Source organism: Podarcis muralis, chromosome 17 (genome assembly GCF_964188315.1).
Source record: "Podarcis muralis chromosome 17, rPodMur119.hap1.1, whole genome shotgun sequence".
In the NCBI taxonomy this organism is placed as follows: Eukaryota; Metazoa; Chordata; class Lepidosauria; order Squamata; family Lacertidae; genus Podarcis; species Podarcis muralis.
The window spans coordinates 4,481,608-4,508,645 of NC_135671.1; the positions used below are offsets into that span (position 1 = coordinate 4,481,608).

At 43.1% G+C, this 27,038-nt stretch overlaps 1 protein-coding gene across 3 annotated transcripts; it reads left to right on the forward strand.

Moving 5' to 3' along the window:
* The first annotated feature begins 1,862 nt into the window (after positions 1-1,862).
* LOC114587920 (protein regulator of cytokinesis 1-like) lies at positions 1,863-20,839 on the forward strand. 3 transcript variants are annotated; one of them, XM_077920955.1, is made up of 12 exons: positions 1,886-1,984; positions 2,648-2,735; positions 3,819-3,951; positions 5,245-5,367; positions 6,342-6,575; positions 7,873-8,043; positions 9,549-9,701; positions 11,519-11,666; positions 11,935-12,071; positions 13,267-13,362; positions 14,218-14,358; positions 16,758-20,839. In XM_077920955.1, exons 3-12 carry the CDS (start codon positions 3,892-3,894, stop codon positions 16,884-16,886), a joined length of 1,392 nt encoding a protein of 463 aa, XP_077777081.1. In that variant the 5' UTR covers positions 1,886-1,984; positions 2,648-2,735; positions 3,819-3,891; the 3' UTR covers positions 16,887-20,839. The 3 variants fall into 3 exon arrangements, with proteins under 3 accessions (XP_077777080.1, XP_077777081.1, XP_077777082.1); XM_077920954.1 differs by lacking the exon at positions 2,648-2,735 and having other exon boundaries at positions 1,863-1,984; XM_077920956.1 differs by lacking the exons at positions 1,886-1,984; positions 2,648-2,735 and adding an exon at positions 2,100-2,382.
* Positions 20,840-27,038: the final 6,199 nt, after the last annotated feature.

Sequence of the window (27,038 nt, forward strand, 5' to 3'; positions counted from 1 at the left end):
TGCACCATAGCTGTCAAGTTACAGATTTGAAAATAAGGGACCAGCAGCCAAAATAAGGGATTTTGGCTTCGCTTATACAGAAATCCGGCACTGATGGAGCCAGGCTGCTTTGGCTGCCACTGACTGTGTTTTGCAGAGGGTTGGACTAGATGATCCTAAGGGTCTACAACTCCCACCAAAGAAGAGGGGCAGACAAAACTGGTGAACCATGTTGAGATGGCAAAGCTTACTGGCCTGAGGGAGGAGGAAGAGGAGGGGATGGGGAGGGACGCAGAAGGGCGGCACTTCAGCGGTCGCTGCGGCGCTGCAACTGCCTCATGCTGGGCTTGTGGGCGAGAGTCTCTCTCCCTCCCTCCCTCTCTCTCGGGCAGGGAAGGGCCAATGGAACTCCTCGCTCCAAGACGACGGCAGCCCCAACGTGCTGCTTAGCATCACCTCCAACCAGTGCAGCATCTTAATGTAGTGATTTTCCCCTCTGCATCCCTTTCAGAACTCTATTTTTATAAATCATTTGTCCATCCATAGTTCAAATTTTTAAAAGTTTTCTTGTAAAATGTATGTAACTCTTTACAATAGCTTTTCAACTAAATTATAAACTTTCCCCATTCTTTATTAAAGAGGTCCTCTTCCTGGTTTCTAATTCTGTCTGGAAACTTTGCCATCTCAGTTTTGTCTGCCCCTCTTCTTTGGTCGGAGTTGTAGACCCTTAGGATCATCTAGTCCAACCCTCTGCAAAACACAGTCAGTGGCAGCCAAAGCCCAGAATGGCTCCATGAGTGGCGGATTTCTGTACTGTATGTTGTTGTTTAGACGTTTAGTCGTGTCCGCCTCTTCGTGACCCCCTGGACCAGAGCACGCCAGGCACTCCTGTCTTCCACCGCCTCCCGCAGTTTGGTCAGGCTCATGTTGGTAGCTTCAAGAACACTGTCCCACCATCTCATCCTCTGTCGCCCCCTTCTCCTTGTGCTCTCCATCTTTCCCAACATCAGGGTCTTTTCCAGGGAGTCTTCTCTTCTCATGAGGTGGCCAAAGTCTTGGAGCCTCAGCTTCACAATCTGTCCTTCCAGTGAGCACTCAGGGCTGATTTCCTTAAGAATGGATGCGTTTGATCTTCTTGCAGTCCATGGGACTCTCAAGAGTCTCCTCCAGCACCATAATTCAAAAGCATCAATTCTTCGGCGATCAGCCTTCTTTATGGTCCAGCTCTCACTTCCATACATCACTACTGGGAAAACCATGGCTTTAACTATACGGACCTTTGTTGGTAAGGTGATGTACTGTATAAGCTAAGCCAAAATCCCTTATTTTGGCTGCTGATCCCTTATTTTCAAATCTGTAAGTTGACAGCTATGGGAGGCTGCCTTATCCCCAGTCAAACCCTTGTTGGTCCGCACTGGCTCCCTAAGACGTCACACAGGGATGCTCTCTCCGCCCTACTGGGGGATCGAACCTTCAACCCACTTTCAGCTCGGATCTATACAGCCTTTCCCTGACCAAACCCCGTTGAACTCAGCGGGATTCACATGAGTGACGTCGCCTTCTGCCAATCAGGCTTCTGCGCCCCTTTATGTCTCCGCCTTCCACCTCGGCACCCACATCCTATTTCCCTCCCTCGCTGCTTAGCTTTGAGGCCGGCCAATCAGCTCTTTGCCCACACCCCTTTACGTCACCGCCTTCCACAGTGCGGAGTGGACCATCCCCTTTCCCTCTGTTGCTTTTTGATTAGCTTTTAGGGAGGCCAATCAGCGGTTTGCCAAGCTTCCGTGAGCTCCAATAGAGGGAAAGAAACGCCCTTCGCCATGGCCAACGGGCACCGGAGGTGGCTTGTTGATTGCTCAGTCCGCCGTCCAATCAGGAGGCGCGATGGCGAGAGCCTGTTGCTAGGCGGTTCCTTCGCCGTTTGTTTTGAATTTTGGCGGCGGTTCCTTATTCGGAATTCTTCGTTATTTTAATTACCGGTGATGGCGAAGCCGGCGAGGGAAAGGTGAGAGGGGAAACTCTGAGGGAAGGAGAAGGAAAGCTGAAGGCTGGGAGATTCAGGGCGAAAGAAAGAAAGCTAAAAAGATTTTTAATTCTCCTTTAAAAATATATATATATCCTGAAGCCTTTCTATTAGGCATCATGTCGATTGAAATACCAAAAAGCCTAAGAACACTTTTTATGTATGCATTTTAATAGCTAAAAACTGGAAAGGCGATTTAATCCCCACAAAAACTGACTGGCAAGCGAAGATAATAGAATATTTAGAACTTGGGGAAATGACTGGGAGAATAAGAGGAAAATCAAATCAGAAAGTAAAAACTGGACAATATTCAAAGAATATCTTTTAAAAGAACTGTGATAATGCAATGCTCCTGAAAGGTTTAGATTGCATTTTGAAGGGTAAGGAAACGTTAATAACAATAGTTTATTTTGGTAAGTAACGGAAGAGAGTACTAATAAAGAAGTGCATATAGAATAATGTGGTGTAAAAAGCACAATGAGGTGAGTTGGAAGTTAAAGTGTAATGTCAAAGGATATGTTGTTAGTTAATGTCTATGGTTTGTGTATGTTTATTGTTTTGGTCTATATTTGATGTTTCTAATTTTTTTGTAATAAAGAACTTTTTAAAATAATAATAAAAAAAAGAAAGCTTTGACTTGTGCAGTGAGGCTGTGGAACTCCCCGCCACAGGAGGGCGGTGGTGGCTACTGACTTTGGCGACTTCAAATCAGGACTAGACAAATTCAGGGAACGTAATGATGAAGTGTTAAGGAAGGGTGGAAACATGTGCACCTTTGGGGGTAGTTTGTCCGCCTTTGGTCCCCACCCTGCACTCAGCTCTCACCTGTGGCTCCTAGAAGCTGTCAGCATGCGATGCGGGGCCATGTCCCAGGAACGGCTTTGACTGGCTGGCTAAACCAGATGAGGGCAGCGGGTGAGTCTCAAACCCTCATTGAGTTAGGACAGGGGTCTGCAACCTGCGGCTCTGGAGCCGCATGTGGCTCTTTTACACCTTTGCCGCGGCTCCGGGGCGGATACTAGCGAGGGGAGGAGGCGCATTGTGCACCCCGACACTCCCCACTGTGGCGGGCGCTGTACTGGCTGTGACGTCGCATGGGGGCGGTGCGTGCGTTAGTCACGCACCGTCCCAACGTCACCTTCCCGTCCGCCCACTACATTGTAAGTGGCATGTACGCTGGTCACTGCATTGAAAGGGGGCATGTACGCTGGTCACTGTTTTGAAGGGGAGTGAAGAACACACACACACAAAAAGGTAACTTGTTAATTTAACATTTATTTCTACGAGGAGGAGTAATTCTGAGGGGTCAAACAAAGAAATAATAAAAAAGTGACAAAAAAGTTATTTTTATAATGACGAGTTTTGCGGCTCCCAGTTTTTTTTTCTTCGGAAATGGGTCCAAGTGGCTCTTTTTGTCTTAAAGGTTGCAGACCCCTGAGTTAGGAGCTGCCCTGCATTCAAAGACAGGATCCATCGGATTGAGTTGACAAGACCAAGAGGGAAGCCAATGGGCAAGAAGGCAGTTTCTGCACCTGCTGTCATGTGAAGTGAGGGGCAGGTGGGGCTCGTCAACCTGGGAAGGCAGCCCATCTAGGAGAAGGGAAAACTCTGACCCTAAACCTTTCAGGAGCTGTGTTCAAAACTAACCAGGTGCATTCCGGGCAGATCAGAAACTTACAAAGGGAATGTTTGTGAAGCACAAGTCATGTAATATGGTCGAACAGATGCCGATGTAGGAAAGGAAAAAACATCATGATAGAATGAAAGCAAGGCTTGGAGTTTCTCATGTGCCATTTTCTATTTTATTATTGTACAGTGAGGTTTTGGCCTCTTCCCTAGTGAATAGCGTGACTCAAGCTTTTGGAAAGCTTGTGGACTTATGGAACGAAATGGGTATCAGCAGAGAACTGCAGCTGGAGCGCATGCAGACAGCTAAGGCGCACATTGAGGTATGGAGCAGTGTGTGTGTGATTTGTACTCCAAATGCTCTTAAACAGTTGACTTAATTTTGTTTGTCAGTTTATATATTAATGGGTTTTAGGGCCCTCTTTGTGTTTTATTCCAAATAATATTTTGTTGCTTTAAAGCAGCGGTGTGAGTTTTTGGGAGGAAATTCCAATTTCTAAGTCCGGTGCTCAGATTGTTGCTGGGAGATAAATCTGTTTTGTTCTGTGCTATTTACCATGTGAGTCTTTACATTGACACCCTCCTTCCTGACACTATGACCTAGCTCAGTGTTTCCCAACCTTGTGCCTCCAGATGTTTTTGGCCTACAACTCCCATCATCCCTGACTAGCAAGACCAGTGGGAATTGTAGGCCAAAAACAGCTGGAGGCACAAGGTTGGGAAACACTGACCTAGCTCTCCCAAGGAATGAAGGGAGCTGTATTTCAGCAACATCTGGAGGGACGCTGGTTCTTGAGCTAGCAGATCCTGAATCTTTCAATTAAGTTGCAGGCCTTCATATCTTTGCTGACAAAATAATGCTCACTAACTTGCATTGCGAAACTTACATGGGTTGCAGCAGTTGGCTTTTATTTCTGCAGAAGTGACAGTATATTTTGTTCTCTTCAATTTTTACAACAATTGATCCAATGCACAGTTTCTACTTGATTTTGGAGACCCCTGCAGCAAAGATGTAAAGGGCTTACTTAGACAGTCAATGACTGGTCTCTTCCTAAGTATAAAATGGGTAGGGCTAAATGCAGAGACTTAAGAAAATATGGTCCAGGTCCCAAAGCACCTGGTTATATATCAATTATCTCCATTTTTCGATCAACCTTATAGTATTTAGAAAAGCTAAAAGCCAAGCTATCCGCTGATAGTTATCTGAAACACATCAGTCGATGAAAAGGAATGTGAAGAAAGAATTTGATTACTACTCATTTTATAGGAACTTCTATCCCCCGTTTTCCTGATGGCTGGGGGGGGGGGGTGTTATTTGCTACTGACAAGTAGCTGTGTGTAAACATGGTTTAAAGCCAGCTAGCTAATAATGAAAAAAACAGGAAACCTCAGGAAGCCTACCAGACCACACTCCAGTTACTGAGTTTGGGAGATCGTAGTTTATATGATGGAAACACTTATTCTGTTACAGACTTGAGTGCTGTGTATTTTAAAATGCAGATCATTAATGTGGCACAAATTCTTAATTTAGCTATGGGTGCAATGCTTTAATTTGACAGTTAATAAATCTGATAAGGAACTGTACTCACACTTCTGTTGTATGGGTTTTTGGATAGACTCTGTTGAATGAAATGATTGAGGAAGAAAGCAATTTGAAAGAAAAAATTGAAAATGACATTGAAATACAGAAGTCTCAGTTGAATATTGTGAGATACGAACTCAAGCTGGACCCCTACCAGGCAAGTTGCTTCACTGCTGCTTATTCCGGATAACAAAGCACAAAGATGTCACTTAGGTTGCAGTCCTATACTTGATATACCAGGGAGCAACCCTCATTAAGTTCAATGGTGCTTACATCTGATTAGACTTGTATACAATTACAATGTTAACGACAATGGGCTGATATCTGCCACCATGATTTTTTATTCTCAGCACTGTTTTCTGTAATTACCATTGCATTTGAAAATGTGGAGCTCTTGCTTTGCACGTGTAAGGTTTCTATTGAACACTTGGAATCTCTAGAGCCTTCTGATGGGCATAATTGTAATTAATGTGATTCTTCAGAGCTGCTTTTTACTGCTGTAATGAATTAAGGCTTTAAATATTTGGTCTGGCAGCTGACTGGAAGGTTACTGTTCAAATTCAAATTCTGTTTCGGTACAGACCTGTCAAAATGTGATCTTTGCTCAGTACTGCCACTCACTGTAGTGTCAATACAGGCATCCTTCCACTTATGTATGGCGCCAGGAAATAATTAAATGATTTGATTCAAACCTGGAAATGGTGAGAGAGACCTGGAGAGTCCGTGTGGCTCACGAGGAGACCCTTCCTGGAAACCAAAGAGGATATCAGTGAGAGCAGAGGAAGCCCCAAAGAGACTGGAGATGCAGCAGGGCTTTGTTTACGCTGCTCAGCCTCCCCACCTACCCACAGCTGATGTGCGGGGTAGCGCAGCAGCAGCAGCAATTTCCTGCATGTCCTCCAGGCTCCTGTCAGCCCCAAAGTTTCAGTTATAGTTGTGGGTGTTTTTGGATACAGTATATTTTGTGTGTATTGAAGAGAGAGGGGCAGAGATGGCATTTGAATAGGCTTAGAGGACGCTCCCCACTTTACGTGATTTCAGTTATGCGTGCAGGGACCAAAATGTAACCCCCGTGTAAGAGAGGGAGACGCCTGTACATTTCTGCACCTAACCCTTTGTAACTCTTCACAGGTTGGTGATGGCTTATCCATCATCCAGTTAGAAAAAGAGTTTCGTCTGGCTTTAGAAGGCGCTCTTAAAGAAAAACAAGAGAGGCTGACGAAGTTGAAGCAGCTGCAGCTAGAGGAGCAGACACTGTGTTCAGAGCTTTACGCTACTCCATACTACATACCGACCGGCAGCGTTCCAAGTTGTTTGCAGTTGGAAGAATTAGACAAACATGTTCAGCAGCTCATGAAAGTGAAGGTGTAGTACTGACCCCTCCCCCTTGCATTATTTAAACAGAAACATTGTATTTATTTTTATTTATTGAATTTATATACCCAATACAGTGGTGCCTCGCAAGACGAAAAGAATCCGTTCCGCGATTCTCTTCGTCTAGCGGTTTTTTCGTCTTGCGAAGCAAGCCCATTGACAGCTTAGCGGATTAGTGCTACAGCGGTCTAGCAGCTTTCAGCGATCAGCTGTTAAGCGGCTTAGCACCTTAGGAAAAGGGGGGGGAGCGGAAAAACCCGCGGGGACTCGCAAGATTTTTTCGTCTTGCGAAGCAACCCCATAGGGAAATTCGTTTTGCGAAGCGCCTCCAAAACGGAAAACCCTTTCGTCTAGCGGGTTTTCCGTCTTGCGAGGCGTTCGTCTTGCGGGGCACCACTGTATATAGTAAAAATCAGAGGTTCCGATGAGTCTTCCTGGGCAAATGGAGGCATTGTATGGCTTCTGAATGTTTCTCTGGTTTGAATTAAAATTTAAGAAGAATTCTCAGCAACTTACTTTTCCCCTCCACTCTAGTCAGCCCCTAAATGGTTACTTTTGCAGCCAGGAGATCTGCTGCTGGGGCCTCTAGATGTGTAAAAGTTCAAAGTGAAGATAGGGTTGCCACATTTTACAAAGTGAAAATCCAGACAGAAGAGCTGCAGAGTTTTGATTTGTTTTTGCAAAATCACAAAGAAATTGAAGCTATTTCTGAGGAAGATCTGCAAAATGACACTGCCGCCATTTATGCGGATTTTCCCAGGCATTTCTCCAATTTACACCTGGACATTGCTTGCGGCTACAGTATTACAGATATGTCTGGGAAATTCCATATGGAAACCCTAAAACTTGAATTCACTCTGAAATAAATATTTTCCATTGGGAGAGGAGGAATGATTCAACTTACTTCTTAGCCAGTCTGGAATGAATTATAGGGAGCTTCCACATGCCTACTAAACATGCTGCTTTCTTCTAATCTCCTGGCAAATTGCTTTCGAATGCTTGTTCTAGAAAAATTGCATTTAATTCACATCAGAGATTCATTCTGGTTATCCAGAATTAGCAAATAGCCTTAATCAATAAATGAATCTGTTCATTTTTTGTTGAGCAGGTGAAACTAGTTTGATATTCCTGTGTTGCACTTAAAGTTGGACAGTGTCAGGAATATTGTCAATCTGTTTTGTTGGGTTAAACATGTGATTTTTAGACGTTCTTTATATCTGAGACCTCATGACAGCATTACATTTGAAAGCTGTGTGATCTGACTATTTAAATCATTTTATTTGTTTAGGAGCAAAGATTGAAAGAGTTTTTTAAACTAAGGGGAAAGGTCAGGCAGTATAACAAAGAAATTGGACACACACCAGATGGGACACTGGAAAGTGATATGTTGAGCGATGAAGAAGCATGTATTTGCCTTACAAAGAAAAACCTTGAGGATCTCGAATTGCTTGTTCATCAGGTTGGTCTTTTGAATGTAAAAAAGATGTATTCACATGAATGAGGCTGCTGTTCAAATTGTTTAGCCCACATGAATACCAGAACCAATATGGTCCTTAAATGATGTTGGGCAAATGCAACAGGTGTGCTATTTATAACCATGGCTTGCAAAGTGCAATAAAGGCCTCCAATATGGAGGTATAAGTGCTTTCTTATAGTTCGGCCAATGGGTCTTCTGTAGCTAATAATGCTGCAAGGTGATATGTGTGGGCCATGCAGTGTAATAGTGAATGAGGGTTCCATCTCTATTCTAACTTCCCACTCCCTGCCTTCAGCCATTTGAAATGAGACGGTGGAGCACAGGTTCCCTGTTGGAACTGTTGGGATGCAACTCGGTTTGAACTGGAGGCTGATTTGTCTCTATGGGAAAGAGTAGATAGAGGGAAGAACCTCCAAGTTGCCTAGACTGTCCTTTATAATAATAATAATAATAATAATAATTTTAACCTGTATTATTATTAATAATAATAATAATAATTTTAACCTGTACTGACCTTCCATCGTGTGTTAGACATGTTTTTAGGGTTCCTGACCTCATTTCCTTCTTTTTCTACATCATTACTGGCAAACGAAACATCCTTGTATCTTCCCTATACATTTGTACAGTGGTACCTCGGGTTATGAACGTAATTCGTTCTGGAGTTCCGTTCTTAACCTGAGGTGCACTTTCACTAATGGGGCCTCGCGCCACTCCGCCGGTGTGCTATTTCTGTTCTCATCCTGGGGCAAAGTTCTCAACCCAAGGTACTACTTCCGGGTTAGCAGAGTTTGTAACCTGAAGTGTTTGTAACCCGAAGCATTTGTAACCGAGGTACCACTGTACCTTGGAAGTTGAACGGAATCCGTTCCGGAAGTCTATACAACTTCCAAAACATTTGAAAACCAAAACGTGGCTTCTCATTGGCTGCAGGAAGTTCCTGCAGCCAATCGGAAGCCCCATTGGACGTTCAGCTTCCAAAAGAACATTCGAAAACCAGGACAGTCACTTTGGGTTTTGATTGTTCATGAGCCAAAATGTTCGAGAACTAGGCTGTTCGACTTTCAAGGGACGACTGTATGTGTATTTCCTTCAATAAACTTAGCTTCCATCTTTTTCCAAACTCAAGAGTCTCAGTGTAATTATATCCAGACTAAAGTGTGTTCTACTCCAACAGTAATTCAGTGTTCAGTTAAGCTTCCAAGCTGCATGTTCAATTGGAAACACCAACATTCTCTCCCCCCACCCCTGCCCAATCCGCCCCGGACCGCCTCCCCACCTTATAGAACTGGTAATCCCAATACTTCATTGCTTAATTTTGGTGATCAAGAAGGAGTGTTGGCATGCACTTTTCTTGAGAAACTGATGATGATGCAGTGTTACATCTGGCTTGACTTGCTCTTGAGACTATACGGTACAGTTCATTTACCTTGTTGCTGCCTTTTCCATATAGCTGTTTTGTATAAACTGATGTAGACGTGCCTTTGTAGTTGCAGGTCAAGAAAGACTCTCTAATTGCCAGCAGAGACGCTCTGGTGAAAGAGGTGCAGGTTTTGTGGGACAGGCTTCAACAGCCGCAAGAGAAGCAGGAGCAACTCACAATGTTGGCAAGCAGATGTCCTATTTCTGAAGCAATAAAAATGGTAATAGAATCAGAATTCTGATGGCACTGTTCATTAATAATAGGTTGACTACAATGGTCTCTTATGTAATTTACAATACAGAAAGGTAAGAGTCGCTTAAAACTACAGAATCAAACTTTAGTTTAAATGTGTGCTGGATTTTTTAAAAGTCTTCTGTAGGCTCTGGAAGATCAGGGAGGGGGCCTGCCTGACCTCAACTGGAAGGGAATTCCACAAAGTTGGGTCCACAATACTGAATTCACAGCTCCTGGTGGATACAAGCCAGGAATCTGAGCCATGGGGTTACCACTAACATTGACTCTGCCCAAGTCCTTGATGATCAGGCAAGGATATATGGGATTAGGCAGTACCTGTGGTATCCTGGACCCACATTGTTAAGGGCCTTGTAAATTACCGTATTTTTCGCCCTATAGGACGCACTTTTCCCCCTCCAAAAATGAAGGGGAAATGTGTGTGCATCCTATGGGGCGAATGCAGGCTTTCGCTGAAGCCTGGAGAGCGAGAGGGGTCGGTGCGCAACGACCCCTCTCGCTCTCCAGGCTTCAGGAAGCTCTCCGCAAGCCGTGGGAGCCCGGCGCGAAGTCGCGCAGCTCTCCCATGGCTTGCGGAGAGCTGCCTGCATCCCGAAGCCTGGGGCGCGCTGAGCTCAGCGCGCCCTGGGCTTCAGGCAGATATCCGCAAGCCTGGGGAGACCGGCACGACTTCCCGCCGGCAATGGTAATACAAGAACATTGAACTTGGTCGTGTAGTGTTCAGGCAGTCCATGCAAACCTTGGAGCACTAATGTTACATCCCGGTGATAGTCACTCCCCATCAACAGTCTAGACATAGTGCTTTGCTGCAGCTGGAGCCTCCAGGTCCAAGAGTAGCCCCACATAGGGCACATTGCAGTAATCAAATCTTGGGGTCATCATTGCATGAATCACCATGGCCAGACTTTCCCTGTAAAAGAACGGCTGCAGCTGACGTACCAGCTATAGCGGGTAAAAGGCACTCCTATTGAAATTTAATGGACCTACCTTAAGTCATGCTCATTAATTTCAGTGAGTCTAGTCTGAGTAAAACTTAAGTTGATTACTACCCAGTGTTCCCCCCCCCCCCCAGATGTTGATATTTACTGACTTTACCACCTGTTTTGTTTCACTGGATCTGCTTTGATGTTAGACCCTCAACAGTTTTGTGTCTCTCACATGCAGTGAGTGGTATTTTAATTTTTAATAGCAGCTGCATGTGTTTATTTAAAATATTTCTTCTTCAGATACATTAATATGAGATGTATGTAGTTGCTTAAAACTATAGAATCAAGCTTCAGTTAAAATACCTGCTGGGTTAAAAGAAAAGTTGCCCAGAGAAGGGCCTTTCCAGAAGACATAGGCAGGAAAAGGCACACTTTCAGGCATTTGAACCCAAAGCTATTTAGGGCTTTAAAGTTAAGTAGTAGTACCTTAAATTGGATAATGCAGGAGCCTTCTCATTTTACTGTCTGGAGCTAACATCTTGCTCTAATGTATTTTGAGCATGTGGCCTTCTTCTAAGCTCAGCTGACATGGAAGCATTAAATTTAAGTGTGGGGAATAAAAAAAAGTTCTAAAGAGTTAATTGTATTCTACGTGAATGCCTCTTGGTGTTAAACTGACAGTCAGATCAGATTACTCCAGTTTCAGGAATATCCTCAGTCTACGTACGTCACTGCTACAGCCTTTGCTGTAACAAATTTGTAGTCATGGAGAAGTCTGAGTAATTGTCTGGAAATAGTGAAAGCAAGATCTCCATTGCCAAATGCAATAACCATGAGACACTTGTTTTGTTTTCATTAGTGGGAAGAGGAGTTGGAGAACCTGGAAGTGCTGAAGAAGGAAAGTTTAAAACAAATTACTTTCAGAGTCAGGCAAGAACTTCATGATTTCTGGGGGAAATGCTTTTATTCTGAGGAGCAAAGAGCTGCGTTTCAGCCCTTTTTAAATGGTAATTCCTTACATCTTATATCTTTCAAATACAAGCCTGTATTTTGTATGCTGTAGTGTCTACTTATGACTAAAGACAGCTAAAACTATTTTTTTTGTCATAATTTAATTTAAAAACCGGGATGTCTGGTTGATGAGGCAAAATTCTGTTAAATCTTCTAGAGCTGGGTCACAGTGAAAGTGCTTAGTCGCTATTTGATCCTCATTTTCTAGTTGCAGAGTCATGCCATGTGCCTAACGAAACCTTAACTCTTGCTTTCTTGCTTTAGATAATTTCTCTGAAGAGTTGTTGAGTCAACACGATGAAGAACTTTTGAGAATAAAAGAGGTTTATGAGAAAAACAAACACCTATATGATAATGTTCACAAATGGAATGCCATCGGGGAGCGTTTGGGTGAACTGGAGGTCAGAAGTACTGAATGCTTATGTTATCTCACTGCAAAGAGGGAAACATGAAGCTGTTTTTAGATATGGGTAAACTCTAGGTGAGCACCAGACACAAGATTCGACTCGTATCTGAAGCTTTGGGTAGGAGCCCAATCTGTTTTGGAGCTACTCTGGTCTTTCCAATTTGTCTCATTATTCGGGACCAAGATGCAGTGGTACCTTGGTTTACAAACTTAATCCGTTCCAGAAGTCCGTTCTTAAACCAAAGCGTTCTTATACCAAGGCGTGCTTTCCCATAGCAGCAGGGGACTCAATTTATAAATGGAACACACTCAACAGGAAGCAGAACATGTTCTTATTCCAAGGCAAAGTTCACAAACCAAAACACCTACTTCCTGGTTTGCAGCGTTCTTAATTCAAGTTGTTCATAAACTAAGCTTTTCTTAAACCAAGGTACCACTGATCTGTTAAAAACGAAACTGCCACCCACCCCACCTCTACCTGTTCACTCCGTCCTTGGAGGTTTTGAAGCAGAGATTGGGTGGCCATTTATGATTATAATGGGAATCTAAAACTGCATTGCTTCCCTACCACAGAAGTGGATGAAATGAGCAGGCATGGGGCCCCTGCAGGGTGGATTAAGACTCCCAAATTGTAGGCAAATACACCAAACGGAGCAAATGAGCAAAAGCTAGCCAACAGAACAGTGCACTTGTTCAAAAGTGACCATTTGACACAACTCAGAAACGTACAGCTTCTATACTGTATAGACACAAGGATACTAGGATGATACCAGCCCACCCATCATTCGCTGATAAATGCATAAAGCAGCTGTGCGATGTTATTTGCTTGACTTCAAAGGAACTGACATATGCCACTGAGCCACAAATACCCTCATACTTGGTACTTTGAAAGGATAATCTTTTATCTGCCTGGGCTTGTACTAGAACAGGAGCCACAATCTTACCCGGAATGGCAAGATTCTTCTGAATGTCTGCTTCAGGTTTTTGCTCTAGGAGGCTTAGTTTGGTCAGAATCGAGTGTAAACGCTTCCAGAGTTAATGCTAAATACATTACTTCTGGTGAATGAGCCACCATAGCCACTAGAGGGCTGTCCAAAATTTGTCTCCTGGGCTTTTAGACTCGTCCACCCATGTACTATAGGTAAACAATCAGTTACTTAATGCATAACCTGTTTTCCTTCTGTATTCAGAAAAAATCAACAGATCCAAGCAGACTTCTAAACAGAGGGGGTACCTTACTCAAAGAGGAAAGGGAAAGATCAAAGCTTCAAAAACAATTGTTAAAGGTAAGTCCCAGGGCCATTTTTGTGTAGTTTCCATCCATTTTGGGGGAAATTTGGTGCCTGATCCACATGAGCACACCTAAGTAAAACGATAGACTTAATCCCTTGTTGACTAACACTCCTTGGCAAAGCAGTTCTAACATGTAGATAATGCTTTCATCTCATAAACTTTGGAAGTATTTTCTGTGCATATAAAGTTGCCTCTGGAAAGCACATGGATGACACCTCAAATTTGAGGTCCAAATGACTTCAGGTTCTTAGCATGCTTAGTGATTTCTTGGCTGGTCTAGCTAACATCTCTAATTTTGTAGAGGAAAGTGAGTTGTTCAGCTGCAAACGGAGTTGGAAAAGTGCCTTGAATAGTGGCAGTGTGAAGTTTAAAGTCTTTCTGAAATTGACTAAACTGGTTGTCAGTTCCAGGTTGAAATTTTAAGTCCAAACCACCTTCCTGGTATAGACTGAGCATATCGTTTAGCTCTTCAGAGGAGATGCTGCTGGTCATTCCATGACCTGTGAATTGTGACAAGTTGGCCTTCTCTGTGATAGCACACACACCGGAGTGCCCTCCCTTGGGTAATTTGTGAGATGGAAACAGTAATGACCTCCAAATGCCTTGTGAAAACGGGCTTGCTCAAGGTTTATTCAAGCTTCACTCAAGCTTTCCTGCCTCTTTTAAGTTTTATTTTATTTTTGTTTTGTACACTGCTTAGTTTTTATTACGATATAAAGTTGTGCTTTATTTTTATTTCCCTTTTAATTTAGTTTTTAGGAAATGTTACATTTTTAGGTGAACTGCATTGAGATTTTTATTAAATAGTATTATTTTTTATTTTTAAAAAACTTATTTGCCAAAACTAGTTGGGGGAGGAACTGAAGAAAGATATTGAAGACTGGGAGAAGGAAAACAACTCACACTTCCTTGTTAATAATCAGAGGTTTCTGGACTCCATGGCCCTTCAGTTGCAGCATCACAAAATTAAGAAAGATCAACCCAAAATTGTAAGTTTTCCATGTGAGTCACTTAACGCAGCACATTATTTATTTGATAAAAATGTGACTGCCATGTTTGGGATGTGTTGTCAATTCTTTACTAAATAATGACTGTGCCTTATTGACTCTGTCTGCCATGTTCTCTTTGGTGTTCTCTCACTTTCGTCTGGTTGCTGTTGCAAAGTTAGTCACTTAAGCTAGGATCTAGCCAGCATTTGAAGCTAGTTACAAATTCAGAGCTAATTCTGGCTAGCATAAAATGTGGTTCATCACCAGTGTTTACAACTGAGGGAGAAGGAACACATGACCTAGCAGCCTAGTCCCCCATCCAAATGACAGCAGATGTTCTATATACATCACAGACCATGCCATGATCGTGTGTCTTGTCTGTATAACGATCGGTTGGGTCTAGATTTGCAAGCTTTCGTTTTCCTTGCAGCACAGAACCATTACATTTCCCGCACAAAATAATCAACAGAGGGCTTGAATGTTAGCCTATGATGGCGTTCTTTCTCAGCCTTGCAGGAGTGTTTCTTTTTCTCTGTGCCTGGTGGAAAGAGGGAAGTTTGACAGCAGGGATGTGGTGATGCTGCTGCCGCCATGTGTGGAAAGCAGACGGCCTCTGGGGCACTTTCCCCCCATTTGTTTCCTCGCCGCGGGGACTGACTGTGGCGTTCGTACGGAGCCCCTGGTCATCTCACGGACTATTGACCTGTACACCACTAATCCGCTGCCACCAACCAGGTTCTCCCTGGTAAAATCACTTCAGTCTCAGTCAGCTTTTCAATTAATAAAGAAGTGTGTATTTTATGTCAGACACAAAGAAAACTTTTACAGCATTCCAAACGTTGTTGCTCTTTACTTTCTTAGTCCTGTTTTCCTCTCTCTATCTCTTCTGCCTCCCCACATTCAAGAACCCACTGCCCTAACTGTCTATTACCAACTGTTTCTCCAACTGCCTTTCCCAACCAGCCAACCCACTAAAACCAACCAACTGCCCACCAACAACTCCCAACAAACTCCTCCCAGAACTAGTTTTATAGACCCACTGACTCCACCCCCCTGGGTCCTGTCTGTGCAACCTATTTAACTATTTCCCCTCCAGCACTCTCTCATATATATTAACGTCACACTGACTTCCGGGGTCTTGTTGTCTGGGCAGCCCAGGACCTCCAGACACACTGCCCAGGTCTGTGCCCTGGGGGGGCGTCATTTCAGTGCTGCTTCACCCCCGGAGGTGCACTCCAATGTTGATCCTTGCCACCCAAGGACAGAGCTTGTACAAAACAATAAGGTTGTCGGGGAGAGCATAGCAGTGCCAGCAAGACATGCTTAACTGTTCAGAATATGTGGAATGCAAAAGTTGACTATGTCACTGAAACATCACTGGGTGTGCATTGGCTCCTTAGAAACCTGTGAAAAGCAGCTACTGGTCCTATTTTACAAGTGCTGGAGCACTAAATATAAGTGCCACACTTTCTACAAATTCTCAAGGGTGGACTGAACATACTCTTGGTTATGGATCACTCATTTATCAGCCGTGGGCTGCAAATGTATGTGGACCAGCAGCATTCATGCCTGCAGCATTTCTTTTTACTGCCCCTGGGGACTCAGATAATAATAGTAGTAGTAATAATAATAATAATAATAATAATAATAATACTTACACCCCGCCCACCTGGCTAGGTTTCCATAGCCACTCTGGGCAGCTTCCAACAAGAGATTAAAAATACATTAAAACATTAGTCATTAAAAACTTCCCTAAACAGGGCTGCTAAAGTTAGATAGATAAGATAAGATAAACTTTATTCGCATTAGCCAACGGCCATAGCAACATAAAACAAGCAATATATACAAATAAAATAGTTAGATAGTTGTTTATTTCCTTGACATCTGATGGGAGGGCGTTCCGCAGGGCAGGCGCCACTACCGAGAAGGCCCTCTGTCTGGTTCCCTGTAACCTCACTTTTCGCAGTGAGGGAACTGCCAGAAGGCCCTTGGCGCATCTGGACTGAATGATGGGGGTGGAGACGCTCCTTCAGGTATACTGGGCCAAGGCCAGACCAACACTTTGAATTGTGCTGGGAAACGTACTGGGAGCCAATGTAGGTCTTTCAAGACCTGTGTTATGTGGCCTCTGTGGCCGCTCCCATTCACCAGTCTAGCTGGATTCTGGATTAGTTGCAGTTTCTGGGTCATCTTCAAAGGTAGCCCCACCTTTGGGGCTACCTTTGAAATACTGAACATCTCTTGGAAGTATCAGGGTGGAGCTTTTGCTCAGTAGGGCTGTAGGGCTCTTTCTGTTAGCTTCTGCTCCAATGTAGAAAGATGCAACAGAGAACTTACTGAAGAATTGCATTATTGTTTAACAGAGTTAAAGCAATGTTTATTTCGTGTGTTTTTTGCAGTCATTGAAGAGGGATGAATGTGGAACTCCCAAATCAGCTACTAAAAGACCTGCAGGAGGTGTGAACATGCCACCTCCTAGCAAGATGCGGAAAGTAAATAATCTTTTGGTCCAACAGGCAATTATCTGATAGAAATTGTGTGCATGCTTCGAAGCCAAAGTACAAGGAGCCCTATTCAACTAGCTTGCATCAGCCAGAAGCAAAGTACAGTAATGACAACTTGCCTTATTTTATTTGACAGAACCCCTGTATGTGTGTATGGGAAATTCATCCGGAAGACAAAAATGTATCAAGGAATTAGTGATCTGCCATGCTTACCCTTCCTGCCTCTGTTCCTTCCCCTTCCCTCGCTCTTGTTAAGTTTTTTGATGGTGTGAGAACAGTCTTTAATGTCTTAAAGATTGGGAGGAGGTAAAGCCAGGGGTGTAGGAAGGCTTCCAACAAGAGATTAAAAATACATTAAAATGTCACACATTAAAAACTTCCCTAAACAGGGCTGCCTTCAGATGCCTTCTAAATGTCAGGTAGTTGTTTATCTTTTTGACATCTGATGGGAGGGCGTTCCACAGGGCGGGCGCCACTACCAAGAAGACCCTCTGCCTGGTTCCTTGTAGCTTTTGCTTCTCTCAGTGAGTTATAATTTTTACAAGTATACATCAAATAAAAACTATGAATCTCCAGACTTCTCACCATCCCCTCCATGGGTCCTGTTATCATATTCAACTGCATATTATTTCATCATCCATATTTTAGGTCTATCCATATTATCCAACATTGCAAGTTTTGTTAAAATCCTGCTGATGTTTCCATTTGCTTACAGTGGTCTCTTAAATAAGTTATAAATCTTTCCTATTCTTTCTTGAAACTTTTGTCCGCTTGGTTTCTAAGTTTTCCGGTCAGTTTTGGCATTTCGGCATAGTCCAACAGCTTAATTTGCCATTCTTCTCTAGTAAGGACTCTATCTTCTTTCCATCTCTGGGCAAAAGCATCCATGCAGCAGTTGTTGTGTACATAAAAAGTCTTTTCTGCTCCTTTGGAATCTCGGTACCTAATAAAAAAAAGCTTCTGGTTTCCTTATAAAAGTTATTTTCATTTCATTATATATCATTTACCAGAATGCTTTTATAACCTTACACGTCCACCACATATGATAAAAGGTACCTCCTTGTTCTTTACCTTTCCAACAAATGTTCGTTCTTGTCTTATACATTTTTGCTAGTTTAGTAGGAGTCAGATAGCACCTATACATCAATTTCATGTAATATTTTTTCAACGTACAACATGCTGAAATTTTTTAATCCATTTTCATAACCTTTCCCAATCAAAACGTTGAGTATTATGCCTCAAATCCCTCGCCCAATGTATCATCAGGTGGCATAATATAAAAACAAAACATTAAAATCAGTTTGGTCAAACTCATGCTGGTAGCTTTGAGAACACTATCCAACCATCTCTGTCGTCCCCTTCTCCTTGTGCCCTCCATCTTTCCCAACATCAGGGTCTTTTCCAGGGAGTCTTCCCTTCTCATGAGGTGGCCAAAGTCTTGGAGCCTCAGCTTCACGATCTGTCCTTCCAGTGAGCACTCAGGGCTGATTTCCCTAAGAATGGAGAGGTTGGATCTTCTTGCAGTCCATGGGACTCTCAAGAGTCTCCTCCAGCACCAGAATTCAAAAGCATCCATTCTTCGGCGATCAGCCTTCTTTATGGTCCAGCTCTCACTTCCATACATCACTACTGGGAAAACCATAGCTTTAACTATACGGACCTTTGTTGGCAAGGTGATGTCTCTGCTTTTTAAGATGCTGTCTAGGATAATAGGATAGGTCCTTTAAAAATGTATCTTGGGTGTCAGGCTGGAGTACAGAGGTTTGTCTTCAGCATATGGTGGCACAGATGCCCCACAGTGGGGAGGGAATTCCACAGCTCAACTACTACAGAGAATGTCCTCTCCTAGGCTGCCAGCAGGGAAGCAACCAAGAAGGTGCTTCTCTGCTCTGATCAGCCCCAGCCTGCCTGCATGCCCAGTGGTCTGATTTTGGAAGATGCTGATCAGTTACATCTGGAGAGGCAGATTATCCACTCATTGCTTTAGGATCGCAGATCATGATTGCAAAGGGTTCAAGGGAATTGAACAGCATGCCTTGTCTCAGGTTAGTAGTATTGTGGAGACTGCAAGGGCAAGCCAGTGCTACTCATCCTCCCTTTGTTGTGAAATATGCAGGGCTTCTGTCTTCCTACCCCCCCCCCCCCCCGGGATCTAGATTGGAACATTGAGTCAGGGGCTCCCCACTTCTTTCCCTGGTTTCCCCTCGAACAGAGCCTTCTATTTTAGCCCTGGCTGTTGCATGTAATTGGATATCTTTGTTGTTGTTGTTTAGTCGTGTCCGACTCTTCGTGACCCCCTGGACCAGAGCACGCCAGGCACTTCTGTCTTCTACTGCATCCCGCAGTTTGGTCAAACTCATGTTGGTAGCTTCAAGAACACTATCCCACCATCTTGTCCTCTGTCGTCCCCTTCTCCTTGTGCCCTCCATCTTTCCCAACATCAGGGTCTTTTCCAGGGAGTCTTCTCTTCTCATGAGGTGGCCAAAGTATTGGAGCCTCAGCTTCAGGATCTGTCCTTCCAGTGAGCACTGAAGGCTGATTTCCTTCAGAATGGATAGGTTTGATCTTCTTGCAGTCCATGGGACTCTCAAGAGTCTCCTCCAGCACCAGAATTCAAAATTCTGTCTTCCTACCACCCGGGAAAGCAGGGATCGTGTGACCTAGATTGGAACATTGAGTCAGCCCCCCCCCCCCACTTCTTTCCCTGGTTTCCCCTCAGAGTCTTCCATTTTAGCCCTGGCTGCTGCATGTAATTGCATATCTATATTACAGCTATGTTGCAGCTCCCTCTAGGGAGGGTGATGTCCAATTTCACATCATGAACACCAGATGGCAGTGCATCATAAAGAAAGCCTTTCCCACAAACATATCCCACAAATAAATCTGTACTGCAGCCATGCGTTTGACCCTGAAGCACTATAAACTGGAGATGTTTCCCTCCGTGGAGACACCCTTTGGGGAAAGTGCTACAGCACATGCGTCGTCCTAGCCTCAGCCACTTTTCCTTTTCCCTGCCTCCCCAGACATTGTGTGCTTGTGTGGATTCCACAGTTGGATGTCTCCTTCACACTAAACAGAGAACAAAATACTGAACACGTAGCAATGAATATGCTGTCTTCTTTGATGAAACAAAAGTATTGTTATGGGAATTCTAAGGACTTCTGTATGTGTTTGCCTTGTACATTTATGAATGTTTATTTTATTACACACATTACACTTGATCTTAGCCAAAAGGCCAAGTATATAAGTATATAAACCACGTGTCTGAAATAGTACGGGAAAACAATCCTGAAGCCATTTTGACTCTTCCAGTAACCTCAAATATTATCTGCAGTGAGAAAGGAAATGGGCAAGCCTCCCCATTGTCTCTTTGCTCACAAATCCTGTCTTCAGGGCGTATTTGTGTATGAATAGGGTGCTCCTATGACCTGGATTCAGGAATTAAGTATTTAGCATCTCAAAAGGAATGGCCAGGCAGTCCAGGTAAAGCAATCAGTGACCATTATCAGTATCCTGCCAAACAGGATTTCTGTTGTAGACTGCCCCCTTCAGTGATGTATGTGTGATGTTTTGGAGGGTGGCCTTGAGCTACTTTTGCATTTCAAAAGTCTATACAGTGGTACCTCGGGATGCAAACGGGATCCGTTCCGGAGCCACATTCGCATCCTGAATGGAACGTAAGGCGCGTCTGCGCGGGTCGCGTTTTGCCGCTTTCGCGCAAGCGCGTGACATAATTTTGAGCGTCTGCATATGTGCGAGCGGCGAAACCCGGAAGTAACGTGCTCCGTTACTTCCGGGTTGCCGCGGAGTGCAACCCGAAAGTGCTCAACCTGAAGCACATTCAACCTGAGGTATGACTGTATAAGGGCTTGCACACCATTGTTCGGTGTTCTCCTCCTGACTCCAGCATGTGGTTGTGAGCATCCTGTTGCAACAGTATAATAAAGATCATGCTTACTAGCTGCTTTTCTTCTCAATATTCTCTGGTTGGCCTCTGCTATTTTCTCCTTCCGATAGGAACCTACTTAAGGACTCTATACAGGCTCTTGGATACCCCATCTGGGAAAAGGAGCGGTTTTTCCCTTATAACAGTATCCACGGCACATCTATCTCACAAGCGGCTGACATATGGTTGATTCTGTTTGAGGTCCTACATGCAGGCGCTTAAACTGCTGCGCTCCATTTGCGCTAGTGTTGAAATCTAACCCACGTGATTCCTGTCTCCCTGGGTGGTAGGAAGAGACAATACCACACTGGGTGCTTCAGTCATACCAAACCAGAAAGAATCTTCATGGAAACTGCCAGATGTTCTGATCCAAAGATACCAGATAACTCTTGCTGGTTCATATGTGTACAGTACTACTGTGGTTTTGGAAATAAGCAGTGAACTCTTGGATGCACAGACTTAAGCTGGCCTTGATACCTAGGTTGGGAGGTTAGGGCATGATCCTGCCCCTGGATTTTTAAGTATTTTAAAGATAGGAATGTGATTATGAAGCTATTAGAAGCCTGTAATTGTCAGATTCAAGGTGTCTTGACAAACCTGAAAATATTTTTATCTAAGTTCATACTAGAATTGAAAGCTCAGCATGAAGTCTTCATAAGCTTCATTTTTCTGAGGTTAAATAGAAGCTAATTTCACTCCCCATGCTTTGCACTGACTGTCTTTCGGGAACAACACTTGTTCCTATGTTAATGCAGCGGCTTGTCTTAGTTAGGTTAGAGGCTTCAACCAACAAAGACAGGATTCTTCATAGTATAGTCTCATATCCACCAGGGAAAAAACTCTTTCTTTTGCAGCTATCAATATTTTATATTTTATTCTCGTTTTTTTCCCTTGCCAAATATATTTAGAAATATCTTTTTGCCATATGTTGAAACAATCTGTCTTGCCAATCACTGTCAATCACCAGTCAGAGAGCCTTCTGTTGAAAAGACCGGATCCCTGACTACAATTCATGCAAGGGATCTAGAACGGCAATGTTACGCATACTTCCTAAGGCATAAGCCCCAGTAAATACAGTCGGACTTAACCTCCAAGCAAACACTCCTAGGATTTTGCTGCAAAATGAACTTCCGTTTAGAAACAAGACTTTGATTATGTACCGTGATTATGGCAATGAGTTGACATGAGTAGGGCTACTCTGTGCTGGTAGCTTTTTGTGCTTGGTTGTTTTTAAGATTGAAATTATTTTTAAACAGCTGCCTTGTAGACTTCTTAAATGTGGTTGGGATTGTAAATGGTTTTTTTTATTTAAATTAAGCATTATAAATGGAATAACATTTTGGAAAGCAAGATTTTATTAACTCTGCAGTTACTTAAATAAAAAACTATGCTAGCAAAATTGTATCCCTGTGATCATTTCACTTAATACAATGAGGAATATGAGAGAAGACAACCCCTTCGGGTGCTCTTGACAATGTGTGGGGATCATTATAGTTCAACAGCTGTATTACTGATTGCTCGACCAGAAGATTAGGCTAACAGGCTTAAATACTGCAAGCAGTGACACTTGGTAGGTCCATTTTATTGTACTTGATATTCTGTTTTGTTAATGGTTTGCACTTGTCTTTGCCAGGGCAGATGAAATACATTTTTATCAAGCGTGTTGATAGAATAGAAAATAATGTGGCCAACAGTGCAATCCTACACTTATTAAATGGGTAAACGCCGTTTACCTTCCCGCCGGAGCGGTACCGATTTATCTACTTGCACTTTGACGTGCTTTCAAACTGCTAGGTTGGCAGAAGCAGGGACCGAGCAATGGGATCTCACCCCGTCACGGGGATTCGATCCGCCGACCTTCTGATCAGCAAGTCCTAGGCTCTGTGGTTTAACCCACAGCGCCACCCACATCCCTTTTTTAATGATACAGCGGTATATAAATATAAATAAATGAGTGTTTCCACAAACAGGGAGAGGGATCATAGTTCTTGAAGCACGCATGGTAGAAAACACAGTAAGTTAGAATGCATGAGTTCAATTCAAGTTTAATAGTCCACAGGCAAAGCATCTAAAAAAACAAGCATTTGTTTCCACTCAATGGGTGTGTACGTGCTAAAAAATACAGAACGGCTCACTAACAATGCAGATTTCATTGTTAAAATGTTTAAACAGCATTTGAATAACCAGTACCCTGTAGTAATTCTGTAAAAAGTTACTTAATGGGGCTGTGAAGGTTGTGTAATAGAAGCTTTGCAAGACTCCGTTACATAAGGTTTTGTATCCATGACTATGGAAGTCAGAAACCACTAAAGAATTTCCTGTGAAGGGGACAATGATCAAAGGACAAACTGATCATTTAATCTCTATGATAAAGTTACAAGATTTGTATAGTATGTCTTCTAATTCTTCACTAGCATATGCAATTTGCATAAGCTGCTTTCTGAAATAGCGGAGGGTGGCACATTGAAGGAAATGAGTGTAAATGCTTTCTTATAGTTTGGGTCAAATTATGTTCTCAAGTAATTAGCACAGCTTCCTGAATTCTGTAAGATGATCCTATATATGCAGTTGTCTTTATTTTTTCCCCTTTCACCAGAACAAGGAAGTGCTCGGAGAAGTGAGGTCAATAAAATGACTGTTGATAAATGTGAATGGGATAAACAGTATCTGACGAAATGTGTATTACGCATGAAAGCTCATACCTTGAAAGCTTGTATTTAGTTGATCTTTAAAGTGCCACCGGAATTATAAAAAAAATATTTTTTCATCTTGTAATTTATTATGATAATAAACATCTTGTTATTTATTATTTATTAATAGACATGGAGAGAGTATCTGTTATTCTCTTAATTTTCTTTTTTCCATAATCTTGCAGCAAGAAATTCAGTGTAAAAATATGATTAGAAGAATTATATAAGTCACTAGGTACTTCGGGATCAAAAAGTGTTGGAAAATATGTTTTAAAACTGGGATTAAGACACGGATTTGAGTGTCCCAAATGTTAACTATGTAACAGGGGGAAGTATACATTTGTGCCAAATACAGATCAAAAGAATGTTTCTCAGAAACAGAAATATCTACATCTTGTCAAGTGAAAGGTTGGTGAGGATTTGCTGATGGACTGGACAACATTGGCAAAAGTCAAACATTGGGATAAATGAGAGTTTATGCTGAGGCTTAGCATATCTGATCTTGTCTGTGCTGAATCACAGAATTGTAGAGTTGGAAGGGACCATAAGGATTATCTATTATTATTTTATTTATTTATTATTTATTCAATTTATACACCGCCCTATACCCGGAGGTCTCGAACAAGGCCACAGCGTATAAAATCAAACCCAAAGCAATAATAATCTAGTCTACCAGACACTGAGGTCCAGCTCCGAGGGCCTTCTGGCGGTTCCCTCACTGCGAGAAGCCAAGTTACAGGGAACCAGGCAGAGGGCCTTCTCGGTAGTGGCGCCTGCACAGTGGAACGCCTTCCCACCAGATGTCAAAGAGAACAACAACTACCAGACTTTTAGAAGACATCTGAAGGCAGCCCTGTTCAGGGAAGTTTTTAATGTTTGATGTATTACAGTATTTTAATGTTTTTTTGGAAGCCGCCCAGAGTGGCTGGGGAAGCCCAGCCAGATGGGCGGGGTATAAATAATAAAATTATTATTATTACTAGTCCAACCCCCTTGCAATGCAGGAATATTTCGTCCAACGTGGACTCGAACCCTCAACCCTGGGATTAAAAGCCTCATGCTCTACCGACTGAGAGATCCTAGCAGTGTTTCAAGTGATAAAAGGTTGATTCCTTTCTTGAAATGTCTCCATGTAATTATTACTCTCCTTTATTAAATTTATATACCAATGATCAGAGGAATCCAGGGATCAGAGGAAGGCTGACAACATGAACTTGTAAGCGCTTGATAATTAGTGGCCTGAGAATTGGCATTTTGTTTTCTTCTGTTCCTTTCCCATCCCCACCACTTAGTGACACTTGTTGCAGCCACTGTGAAAAGCAGTCAGAATGAACTGCATTGGTGCACGAAATTGCTTGTTAGACCACTCTGAAAATCGTAGCTCTGTGAGGGCAGTAGGGGTCTCCTAGCAACTCTCTGCAACCTTAACAATCGATAGGATTCTTTGGGGCAAGCCCTGGAGGTTAAAGTAGTATGATACTGCTTTAAATGTATGGTGCTGATGTGGTTGTAGCTGATCCCGCCCAGCTGGAGAAAACCCAGGCAAGAGATGATGTCACAGTCTTAAGCAACCCAAGTCTATTAGGCCACACAATGATGGCACTGAAAGCAAGCAAAGCCTTGTGGCCTGTTTGGGAAGTACTGCTAAGCCATAGTTTAGTGGCGGTGGTGGTGGTGGTGGTGATAATAATAATAATAATAATAATAATAATAATAATAATAATAAATAATTTATTTATACCCCACCCATCTGGCTGAGTTTCCCCAGCCACTCTGGGCGGCTTCCAATCAACTGTTAAAAACAATACAGCATTAAATATTAAAAACTTCCCTAAACAGGGCTGCCTTCAGATATATTTTAAAGAGAAGATAACTGCTTATTTCCTTCACATCTGAAGGGAGGGCATTCCACAGGGCAGGCGCCACTGCCTAGAAGGCCCTCTGTCTAGTTCCCTGTAACCTCACTTCTTGCAATGAGGGAACCGCCAGAAGGCCCTCGGCGCTGGATCTCAGTGTCCGGGCTGAACGATGGGGGTGGAGACGCTCCTTCAGGTATACAGGACCGAGGCTGTTTAGGGCTTTAAAGGTCAGCACCAACACTTTGAATTGTGCTTGGAAACGTACGGGGTTCCAATGCAGATCTCTCAGGACCGGTGTTATGTGGTCCCGGCGGCCACTCCCAGTCACCAGTCTAGCTGCCGCATTCTGGATTAATTGCAGTTTCCGGGTACAGTGGTACCTCGAGTTAAGAACTTAATTCGTTCTGGAGGTCCATTCTTAACCTGAAACTGTTCTCAACCTGAGGTATGGTACCACTTTAACTAATGGGGCACCTGCTGCCACCACGCGGTTTCTGTTCTCATCCTGAAGCAAAGTTCTTAACCCGAGGTACTATTTCTGGGTTGGCGGAATCTGTAACCTGAAGCGTCTGTAACCCGAGGTACCACTGTACAAGCACAGGCCCTTTTGCCTTCCCCCTGTTTCTTCCAGTGCAGCTATAGAGATCTCAGAAGCATCCTTTTCTCTGGAGAGACCTGTCAGGAGTAAGCATGGACCAATGGTACCAAATAGTATGGGAAACAGCTTTATTAGAAAAGCTAACCAATAAACTCAAACTGACACGGGGGCAAATAGAAGAAGACGCCTTCGTACCAGTAAGGCTCCCCTATATCACATACACAGCCCAACAAGACAATGACAAGAATCCACCAACAGCATACAAATCAATATGGCTAACCTGATCCAAAACACCCACCCACCCCACTCACACATGAAAACAAAGTTCATCACAGCCAATCACAAACAAACAACCACACCCAAGGCCAACCCCAACCTCTCTCACCACCAAAGGAACACAAGCGAATAGTAAAGAGAACCCGCACAAGCGACACTAACACAAAACCCCACACATACATTAAGTAAAATAGAAGCATCGCCACCCGACCCCACCCACACACCATACCCCCTCCACCTGTTTCCCCCTTTTCTTCCTAATGTAACACTAATATCTCAACAAATGAAACTGATCTGTAGAAAATGAAACTTGAAAAAAGAGACATTGCACATACTTTTGTAAGCCAATAAATCTTTAATTTAAAAATATGTTTTAAAAAAAGCATCTTTTTCTGTCGTAAAGTAATGGTGATTTGTCATTTTCTCCCAGTGGGGCACTGCAATTAGTTTTAATTATAGTTTCTTCAAATAAGCTGAGATCATAACCACGGTTTGAAAGCGACTTTGGGGCAAACCATAGTTATGATGAACCACAGTTTGTCCCGGTTTAGGCATAAACTGCAGTTAGTTGTACGGGAAGAAGTAGTGTATGCAGAAGGATGAGGCTTGTTTGCAGAAAGCTAAACCATAGTTTATCAAGGCGTCTGAATGCGGTCTGCATGAGAGAGCAAAATAGAAACATCCTCTTTTTTCTTTTCTTTTTTGCAAGGAGTACCAAAAATCATAAAAAGGAGGGTTTGTTTTCTCTGGGTGAAGGAAGATTGTGAAAATAGTTTCAGCTTAGCCTTTGTAGAAAGGCGTATACTT